Here is a 10,855-nt window from a genome sequence, read left to right on the forward strand (position 1 = left end):
TGCCTCGGGGACCCAAACCTCCTGCTTTTACTCACACCCTGCCCCACCCCGTCCTGCCCAGGCCTGGGGTGCCTTGCTCAGCTCCCCATTCTCCTCCCCATTCTCCAACCTTCTGCAGGTGTGTGCTGGGCCCCAACCTGCTCTCCTGACTCATCCTGATAATGGGTTCAGGGAGACAGGTGCAAAGACTGTTCCTCCATCTTCTCTGGCCAGAGGGGGCCTGGAAAAAGAAGGAAGGCCCGGGTGGCTACAAACTTACTCATCATCTGCGTGTCCCTCAATCCCCACCCCGTCGTCCTGTGTCCTTCCCATGAGTCACCCACTGTGAGCTATGGGGATGACTACCCAGGGAGCAAACAGAACAACACTGTTCCCCTCTTTCCTGAGCTCCCCCCATCCCTCTGCCTCTTCTGGCCTTCATTCTCTGTGCCTTTTAGCAAGGTCTACAGTGTTTGGCCTGTTTCAGGGAATCCTGGGATCTTGGGAGAAGAGGAAGACACTGAGTTGTGACCAGGAAAAGTGCTGTATTAAATCTCACTTAATCTTGCACTGACAGATCCAGAGGGAAGACAGCCAGTGTGTGTGTGTGTGTGTGTGTGTGTGTATGTGTGTGTGCACCATCACCATCATTCATTCTACAAATATTTACCAGCCCCATACCCTCTTGGCACTGTGCAAGGTGCTGAGGATACAAAAGTAACTGAGGAGAGACCAGGCAAAGGTTGACCTCAGGTTCAAGGGTTTGGAACCCAGGTGCCCTATCCTCCAGCTTGGGTAGACTTTTATAATCACTCAAAGTGATGAGAAGAGTGCCGTGTCTTTGGAGTGTCAGCTACTCAGAGGAGACCCAAGTGCCCGGAATCCCTTTCCTCTATGCTTCCCAGTCCTTGTGTCTATTTCCCACAGGAGGGAAGGAGACAAGGCCCAGGAGTCAGAGTGGCAGTGTCTGGGTGACCCTGGGCAACTTTCTTTGTTACCGGGAGCTCTCACAAGTCCCTGGAGTCTTGTTTCACACTCACTGAATTGCTCTCCCCTGGGCTTGGTGATGCTCCTGGGTGGGAGCAGCTCTCTGCTGCCCCCACCTGAGTCCGGCCTGTAGGTGGCAGGTGTCGGGTTAGGCCCGGCCCCCTCAAGGTCTAGCCACTCAGGTGCAAGGCCAATCTCCCTCCCCTTGGGCTGGGCTCTCTTTTATAAAGGGCTATCTTGGGGAGTTATCCCACCTAGAAGCAGCTCCTCAGCTTTTGCTCGAATCTGTTTGGTTCGGTTCGCTTCCACTCCAGCTTCCACCATGTCCATCACCGTGACCCAGAAGTCCTACAAGATGTCCTCCTCTGGCCCCCGAGCCTTCAGCAGCCGGTCTTACACGAGCGGGCCCGGCACCCGTATCAGCTCCTCAGCGTTCTCCCGAGGGGGCAGCAGCAGCTTCCGGGGTAGCCTGGGCCCCAGCCTGGGTCTGGTGGGGGGCTACGGCGGGGCAGGGGGTGTGGGGGGCATCACAGCTGTCACAGTGAACCAGAGCCTGCTGAGCCCCCTTAAGCTGGAGGTGGACCCCAACATCCAGGCTGTGCGCACCCAGGAGAAGGAGCAGATCAAGACCCTCAACAACAAGTTTGCCTCCTTCATCGACAAGGTGAGAACTCCCCCTGCGTGGCTGGCTGTGCGCCGCCCACTGAATGTCTGTCTGCACCCTTTCTCTCGGTTGCCTGGTCTTTGGGCCCATCTCCAGCCCCTCACTGGCATCCTGCTGGGCCCCACCCACCCTGGCAACATGCTCCCTACCAACCTATGACTCACCAATCCCAAGCACTTTGGTTTGGGCTGGGGGAGGGATAGGGACAGGGTCTGGGCAGCTGCTGACTCTAAATCTTGGGCCTTCCTCCCTCACTGTCTTCCCAGCCCAAGTTCTGAGCTATCTGTGAAGCTTTCAGCCTGAAAGAAACCTAGTTGTCCAGCTGTTGGGTGGGAGGAAGCCCCACTCCAGGCTAATCCTTCTCCCCCAGCACTGCCCCAAGGGCTGCCCAATGGTGCCCCTCGGCTTTTTTTTTCCCCCCAGTAGGGTTTGATAGGATTGAAGGAAGAGGGTGTCTTGCTTCAAATGGGCAAATATTGATTGAGGCCTTTGGTGTTCCAGGGCCTGAGTGTGGGGGCACCAAGATGAGTCATAACTTGGCCCCAGCCCTGGACACCGCAGTGTGGGCGGGACCAGGAGGTGCAGAGATCCGCCCCCACTTTCGGGTGAGGGGCAGAGTGCCGCCGTCTGGGGACATCCGGGGAACTCTTAAGCGTCGGTTTGCGGGGGACGATTGTGGGGGCGGGGGTGGAGACGCCAGGGTCTGGCTTCAGGAAAGCCCATCTGGGATTCAAAGTCTGTGGGCGTTGGACACCGCCCGGCTTTCGTGTCCTGTTAAACCCGAGTTTATGGCTTCAAATAACACTTCTGCCCGCCAACGCCCCTCTCACCACTCAGCCCTTGCTCCCTTTCACTGTTCCCTTCCCTGGCTCGGGCCCAACGGCCTGGCCCCACTTTCCTTGAGATGGTGCCAGGCCTGGTTTTGCAGCCTCAGGGTTCCTGCCCTTGGGAGCGCCCCTGGGGGCGCTCAAGCAGGAGGATTGGGCCCCTCCCTACTGGCTGGTTTCTGGGAGGCATTGCGGGAAGGGAATGAGGGGAATCCTGGCGCAGATTAGCACGCTTAGGAATTGGAGTCCCCCAGGGACCCGGCAATCCTCTGTTCTTCACAGAGAGCTTGCTGGTTCTTTGACTCAGTGCACCCTTGACTTTACTCCTCGACACTGTTTTATTAGCTCTGGGGTCTGCACAGTGAATAATTAAGCACAGGCTCTGAGCCCAAATTCCTGGTTCCCAGTGCTCTGCCCTTTCCTTGGATGGTCTGGTTTCCTCATCTACAAAATGGGCATGGCAAGGTGTAAATCAAAGAGGTTTTGCCTATTCAAGCATATAATGTAAGTAAAGAGCTTGTGGTTCTTGGCCCATATTAAGCAGTCCATTAAAGGTAAACATTATAATCACTTATCTTTTATAATTTTGGTGCAGAATGAGCTGGGGAAGAAAGAGATTTACAGAGGGACTTGTTAGATCTAGACTCAAGCCTTAAGACAGACTTTTCTTTCAAGGTGTAAAAAGTTACACCTTTTGGTTAGGTTAGGGAAAGTGCATTCCACTTCTTGGAGCCAGTCTATTCTTTCTTTTAAAAAATCCCCTTCTAACATGCCTTAGTTTCATCCTTAAATCTGGATGCCTTGAGCCTAAGGAACTTGGGGCCTTTGTGTTTGGGGCAGGAGAGGGTTAGGGGTTCAGGGGTGGGGAGATGCTCTGGGATGCGAGAGAATCTCAAAGGGGGTGTCGTGGGGATGGGGAGTCTTCACTTTGCAGACAGATCTCCCAAGTGTCTTCCCTCTTTCCTGACTAAAAGTGACATTTGCACAGAGATGGGGCTCCTGAAAGGGGCTGCCTGAGCTCCTCCAGGCCATGCAGTGTGGAGGAGACCTAGGCTCAGCGAGGAAAAGCAACTAAAGGTTCTGCAGCACAGATCTAAGTCTAGGTTTGGCTAAAACCTAGGTCTTCTGGTTAGTGCTCTCCAGGCTGTAGGGCTGAAGTTTCCCCATAATATGTATGAGCTCCTTCAAGTCACTCCAAATAAAAATGATAATATTATTTGATTTGATATGAACAATCTATACTTTCTTTTTCAAACTTATCAAGTGTTAATCAAAACTTGGCTATTTTTATTGAACTATAATATATAAGCTGGTAAATAAGTCAGACTTATTTTTTCTGCAAACATAGCTTCAATATAATTCTCCCAGCAGATCCCTTCCAACCATGTACCCCTGTGTCCCCCGCCCAGTGCTAGAGGGACACGGTTCTTTACCCTACTAACTGTGCTGTCTCTCACAGGTCATTGGTGATCTTCCCAGGGCAGCTAACTGGGTCCCTGGGTTCTGGAGACCCCACTGTTGGGGGAAGGCATTGGGGAAAAGGCTGTGCTTGCTTCCCCCCAGACTCTGAGCTCTGGCCCCAAGTGGACCATTTTGTTCCCTCCTCCCTCCTGCAGGTACGGCACCTGGAGCAGCAGAACAAGATTCTGGAGACCAAGTGGAGCCTCCTGCAGCAGCAGAAGACGGCTCGGAGTAACATAGACAACATGTTCGAGAGCTACATCAACAACCTTCGAAGGCAGCTGGACACGCTGGGCCAAGAGAAGCTGAAGCTGGAAGTGGAGCTTGGCAACATGCAGGGGCTGGTGGAAGACTTCAAGAATAAGTGAGCCATTCCCCTCCCTCCACCCCCTTCCAAAGTCATCCTGCCCTGCCCCACTCCATGGGACCAGATGCCCAAGACTGCTTTTTGGGCAGTGCAGTCCTATATAATTAGGGTGATCCTATGACCAGATTTTCTCCGGACCGTCTAGGTTTATACCTGTTGTCCTGGCATAATTGTTAATAGCACTCACTCCTTTCGATCTTAGAACTGTCCATATTTGGACAACAAATTATATGTTAATGTTTATGTAGTAAACCTAAGATGAGAGAGATGGGTAGCCAACAAGTCTCTGTTGTATACTTACAGCCCTGGTCCCTATTTATTCCTTATATTGATTTCTAGCACACATGAGAAAGTTCTTCCCGAGGTGTCATATTGGTTCCCTGTTGCTAACCCTCTGAATAGGCCTAATATGCCTGATATATATTTGTGGATTTGGAGAGAGTTCCTGCTTTGGCCTTCCTGCCGAGTGGTGCTGGCATGGGGTTGGGTGGGGAAAGATAGCTGGGTAGTATGGAAAGACCAGACCAGACTGCTCTGTCCTGCTGTCTCACAAACTGAATTTCCTTGATGGTCTTTCTCCCTTCAACAGACCCAGGACAACCTCACCTCTGCCTTCATCCTCTGATTCTAAGTTTTTTCCTCACAGGTATGAGGAAGAGATCAAGGAGCGTGCAGATATGGAGAATGAATTTGTCCTCATCAAGAAGGTGAGGGAGTTCCCTTACCCCTACCAGGCATTGAAGGCTGGGGCTTAGAGACTCGGATTAAGAGAATTTTGGGGTTCTGTCCTTAAATGGTTCTAAGTAATGGGACAGTATTTGGGTGCCTCCTAGGTATATGGCATAGAAAGATAGACAAGGACAGAGAGTTGTTAGGTCCATTTGGACAGGACTCTGAACAGGGTTGTTGGGACATTGTTAAGAAAATGGAGTGATAGAATTGGAGGTCTGACCATAGAAGGCTTCCTGGAGGAGGTGGATGAGGAGGGAGACAACTGCCCAAATGCTGCAGGAAGCTGAGTAAAGGTGTTTGAGCTGGGATGCAGGTGTGATGCAGCAGCGCATGGGCTAGAGGATCAGGCCCCAAGGTGGGGTGGGGGAAGGCAGTTAGTTAGACCAGGCCATCGGGTGCCCCTGGGCTGGGGTTGGGTGTAGGCACTCAGCTCAGCCCCAACCCCCTTGCCCAGGATGTGGATGAAGCTTACATGAACAAGGTAGAGCTGGAGTCCCGCCTGGAAGGGCTGACTGACGAGATCAGCTTCTTGAGGCTCCTGTATGAAGAGGTATGTTCTTGGGGGCTGGAGCCTCAGGTGCCCCAGCTCCATCAGAGGCCCGCCCCCAGCCCCCGGCACTCCAGCAGTGAAGGGCCCACCTCTGAATCATTCTAGCTACCTGTACTGACCCAGCATGGACATTCTCTGCTCTGTCCCCTGCATGAGGGAGGGTTTATTACCCCATTTCACAGATGAGAAAATGGGCTCAAGAACTGAGATAGCCCATCCAAGGGTATCACCCACAGAGGACCGCCCCAGCTGCTGCTCGGGGCTGCTCTGTCCCGAGCCTTTGTTCTGAATCTGTGGGCCATGTGGGAAGCCCACTGTGGGCTCAGGATTGGCAGCCGAGTGTGGAAGGGCTCAGCCCCTCTGGTTACTCACCCAAAGCCAGGGTTCCTTTCCTCGCCTCATTTCCTCTTTACTTCCCTCTGAGTTCCAGGTCTTTGATTCACCTTCCTTCTTCAGGAACCTGGCCCTCTCCCCAGCCCTAACTCCTGCCTGCTTCTCTGCTCTGTGGCTGGCCCCCTTGACTTTCCCCTGAGGAAGGCCCTCCCGCAGAAGGGGCTCATTGTGTGCAGAGGCAGGGCCTCATCACCTCCCCTCCCCATGTAGGAGATCCGTGAGCTGCAGTCACAGATCTCAGACACCTCTGTGGTCCTCTCCATGGACAACAGCCGCTCCCTGGACCTGGATGGCATCATTGCTGAGGTCAAGGCCCAGTACGAGGAGATTGCCAACCGAAGTCGGGCCGAGGCTGAGACCATGTATCAGATAAAGGTGAAGAGCAGGGCCACTAGGCTGGCACTCCCCTTCTGGCCAGTTCTGTGCCCTAGTCCGTGAGGAGGGAGCAGGATTTCAAACTTCACTCTGCTGCCGAGAGCTGGCCTGCCCAGTGGGTGCTGGGGATGTGGGGGTGTCCTAGTGCCCGGAGGTCTGGAAGATGGCCTTCCATGGTGTGTGTGGAGGGCGGTGGGCATGAGATGACCTGGACTCTGGTGACTTGGCTGAGAGGCTACTCTCCCTGAGATGGAGAGCACTTGGGGCTCCAGGGGTCCACTCTCCAGCCTCATTCCTCATCTCACACCCACAGTATGAGGAGCTGCAGACATTGGCTGGGAAGCACGGGGATGACCTCCGCCGCACGAAGACCGAGATTTCTGAGATGAATCGGAATATCAGCAGACTCCAGGCTGAGATTGAGAGCCTCAAAGGCCAGGTATGGGCTGGCCTGGGGTGGGAGAGGCCCCTCGGGCACCTCCGATAAGAGGACATAATGCAGGAAGGAGTAATGGGTCTGGGGGTCAGGAAAGGAAACCTAGACCAGAGTTGGGGAGCTGAGGGGTGCTGGGGAGGTCCTGGGCCCTGACAAGTCAAAGGGTGCTGGGGCAGGTAAGTTGGGGTCCAGGATGGGTCCCCCAAGCCTGCTTTGTTTTATCTGTCTTATGTATCAGGGTAAGATATATTTAAGAAAGTCTAGAAGGCAGAGATCCAGTGCAATTAGAAGCTTGTGCAGGGAAGTGCCTGGAAGCTACTCAGTATTTGCCCGTTTTACTGCCTGAATCTCACCAGGTAGCATTTTCTTTGAGCTGGATGGAATTGGTTAGTATAGGTCAGGGAGGGGTCCCTAAGGGAGGGGAAAGAGGTGGATGGCAGTGGGTGAGGTGGACGCAGCCAGACTTCACTTTACTGGCTTACTTGTCCCTCTCCCCCCACAGAGGCCCTCCCTGGAGACCGCCATCGCTGAAGCTGAGCAGCGTGGAGAGATGGCCCTCAAGGATGCCAAGAATAAGCTGGCCGAGCTGGAGGCTGCCCTGCAGCAAGCCAAGCAGGACATGGCACGGCAGCTGCGTGAGTACCAGGAGCTCATGAACGTCAAGCTGGCCCTGGACATTGAGATCGCCACCTACCGCAAGCTGCTGGAGGGCGAGGAGAGCCGGTGAGTGTGAACATCTCTGGCCATAGTGCCCCATGTTTGGGACTTGGAGTGGAATGGGGTGTGATTTGAGTCCTTTTGTCCTGGGACAAGGGCCAGGTGTTGGTCCTAAACACCCTCCTGTGTATCCATTGGCTACAGACTGGAATCTGGGATGCAGAACATGAGTATCCATACCAAGACAAGCAGTGGCTACTCAGGTGAGTGTCCTGGCCCTGGGGTGCAGGGCAGGAGGTCAGGGACTTTTCACGTAGTGCCTACACATTTCCCTTGAACAGCTGAGGAAGCCAGGACCCAGTGAAATGTCTTGTCTAAGGTCACATAGCTAATATCAAAGCTCTGTCCTGCCCTGCTCCTGCTTGTTCCTGATAAACCTGGAGAAGAGAACCAGGGCCATTCCCAGCTTGGGGACTCTTAAGGAGTGGCAGGGAGAAGGGGCACAGAACCTGGTGTGTGGTGGGCTTCTGTACTCATGTGACCACCTCTGTCCCTGACCAGGTGGGCTGAGCCCTGGCCTCAACTACGGCCTGAGCTCCTTCCAGTCCAGCTTTGGCTCTGGCGGGAGCTCCAGCTCCTTCAGCCGCACCAGCTCCACCAAGGCAGTGGTTGTGAAGAAGATCGAGACGCGTGATGGGAAGCTGGTGTCCGAGTCATCTGACATCCTACCCAAGTGAACGGCCACTGTGGCCCCTCCCAGCCCCCCACTTCCCGCCGCTGCCCCGGAGCCAGTGGGGGAGGCAGTTGTGCAGGGGGTTGCTGGGAACAAGAGACCCACCTGAGGCTCAGCCCCAGGCCTCAGCCCACACTTGGGGGAAGTCTACTGCCTGGGACAACCCTCTTGGCCATGCTTTTGACTTAAAGCCAATTCAAGTGTCTTTTCCAAAATAAAGCTTCAGCTGGCTCTGCCAGCCCTCCTTGGTGTGTGCGGCCTTTGTCCACAAAGTGGGAGATGTGGTAGGAGACCTCCTGTGGCTTGGAAGTTGAGGGGCCTGGGAAGTAGGGGGCAATGGGTAGCAAAATCTGGCCTCCAGGCTGTTCCCAGAGACTTCTTTATTGAAAAAGTTGGTTGATGGCTTGGTCATTAGTATGCTCTGAAGTACTCCATTTCATTTCATCTGTGTGACAAACCCTGTGGGGTATGCTGAGCAGGTATCACACAGTTATCAGGAGAGAGGTCTAGTTTCCTCTCCACAGACCTCACAGGGGGTCCATTTCGGGACTATCTGCAAGTGAGGAAAGCCAGCCTGGGAGAGAACAAGACTCTAGCCTAACCAGAAGGTGCCGTTCAGATATGAACCTAGGCCTGTCCAATTCTCAAGCCTGTACAGCTGGGCACATGGCGTTTCCTTGGTGGCCAGAAATGTCCTTTTACCTTCTTGGTTCCTTTGCAGCTGGGGACAAAGGATTGCTGGTTTTCCCATCCCTTCAGAGGCCTAGAGTCCGTTCCCAGCGATTGGGTGCAGCAACAGTCTAGAAGTCAATACAGTACAGGACTTGGCACTGATCAATGGGCTCTTCACAGCCCCACTCAGGGCTGCACCCACCCTGCATTATTCCTTGCCACCTCCTCTCTCCCGGTTTGTTTGCAGTGCTTGTATCATATACACAGCTGAGTGTGTACAGGGCGTGTGCATTCTGTGTTTGCATGTGGAGGGTGTGCTGTGTGTAGATGGGTGTGTACAGCTTCTGTGAAGTATGTAAAGGGGTTCACCTGTCTGTTGAAACACAGTCTCCTGTCACAGTCTTCAAGGTTTAGGGCAGGACCAGAGGTTGACACAGCTGGTTGGAGCAGTTTGTCCCTGGAACTTGGCTCCACTGCCAGCACCACGGAATTTTAGGCAGACGTGCTGGCCCCTGTGCACCAGACTCAGTGTGGGCAAGGCCTTATAGAGTGTGGCTGAGATTGCGGTACTTTGAAACTTTCTGAAACACTGAGTGAGAATAAATGAACACATGCAGAGGGTATAGTACTAGGACAGCCTTGGGCAGGAAGCTCAGGTTCTGGCCCTGCTGTGAGGTCTCCTAGGGCTCCTGGTCCTGGGCCCTCAGCTGCCCAGCCCCTGAGCTCCCACCCAGGGCCTGAACTGCTACCTCCTTTGCTGCCCATCTTTGTGTGGCTACTTCCAGACAGCCCAGGCATTCCACCTCTCACCCCTCCTACCCAGTCCCTGGGCCAGGGCCTGGTTCTGAACTTTGTCACGTTGAAGGACCTCACTCTTCAATGATAAAATGAACAGTACCACTATCCAGAGTGCTGGCTCTCTATTTTTGCAGCAGCTTAGCAGAAGGAAATTCACTTTTATCACTACCTACAAACAAAAATTTCATAAAACAATACCATCCTTCTGCCCTCTGTTGCTGAGATTGGCCTCTTGTAGGGTCCCAGGAGCAGGTGCAGCACCCAGTGACAGGGATCTACTGCCCACTGAGGCCCCAAGTCAATATTGTCAATTGTACCCCACTCAGTCCTCTTAGAAGCCAGCCACGGGCTTATCAGGCCTTGTCCCAAGTGGTGGGCATGCTGGGGGTAGCCAAAGTCTCCATCGAGAGCCTCTTGGAATTTCTGTTCTCCAGGTGTTTGCTCAGAGAGAAGCGGGAAAGTTCCAGGGAGAATTCCCTTTCCCTCCCTCCTTCCTTTCCAGGTTTGTGCATCTACTGTGATCTAGGACCTGAGCATTCAGGAGGCACCATCCCATTTGCTTTTCAGTATTTAAAAAATGCAAGAGCTGAACATCTAATCCTTGTTTAGATGACACTGGGGAAGGATGGAAGATAACATTCCTTAGATACCTACTTGATGGCAGATCTTGTGCATCACTACATTCCAGTCTTCCAGTGATCCTGTGAGGAAGGTATTAAAACCCCTATTTTCTGTGTGCAGGCTTTGCATAAGGTTGCACTGTAAGTGATGGAAGTGGTGTCTGGATGCATAGACTGTTCTTGTGTACAATATGAGATTTTTGTTGCTTTGTATGTATTTTTTACATTGTTCAAAAATTTTAACCTTGCTTTTCTTTTTGAATAGGTAATGTATACAATTTGAAAACCCCAAAGGGCCTCCTTCCTCACCAGCCACCCAGTTTCTCAGAGGATAACTAGTATTACCTGTTTCTTATAATTTATTCCAGGTAGAGTTAAGGTATATACAATTCCTTAGGTGCAAACACATATAATTATGTTTTACAAAAGGCATTATACTACACGCGGGATTCTCTGTTTTGCTTTGCCATTCACTCAACATCTATTCCATATCGATATGTAAATTGCTGCCTTACCCTTTTCCACAGCCGCATAATATTTCATAATTCCACAGAAGGGGTGTCACAATCCATTTAGCCCATCCTCAGTTGGTGGGCCTCTTCAA

General features: G+C 52.8%; 1 protein-coding gene across 1 annotated transcript; it reads left to right on the forward strand.

Moving 5' to 3' along the window:
- The first annotated feature begins 1,198 nt into the window (after positions 1-1,198).
- On the forward strand, positions 1,199-8,409 carry KRT8 (keratin 8). Its single transcript, XM_036992467.2, has 9 exons — positions 1,199-1,630; positions 4,074-4,282; positions 4,932-4,992; positions 5,472-5,567; positions 6,171-6,335; positions 6,649-6,774; positions 7,274-7,494; positions 7,633-7,691; positions 7,990-8,409. Exons 1-9 carry the CDS (start codon positions 1,289-1,291, stop codon positions 8,163-8,165), a joined length of 1,455 nt encoding a protein of 484 aa, XP_036848362.1. The 5' UTR covers positions 1,199-1,288; the 3' UTR covers positions 8,166-8,409.
- Positions 8,410-10,855: the final 2,446 nt, after the last annotated feature.

The sequence above is a fragment of the Manis javanica genome, chromosome 10 (genome assembly GCF_040802235.1).
Source record: "Manis javanica isolate MJ-LG chromosome 10, MJ_LKY, whole genome shotgun sequence".
Classification (NCBI taxonomy): Eukaryota; Metazoa; Chordata; class Mammalia; order Pholidota; family Manidae; genus Manis; species Manis javanica.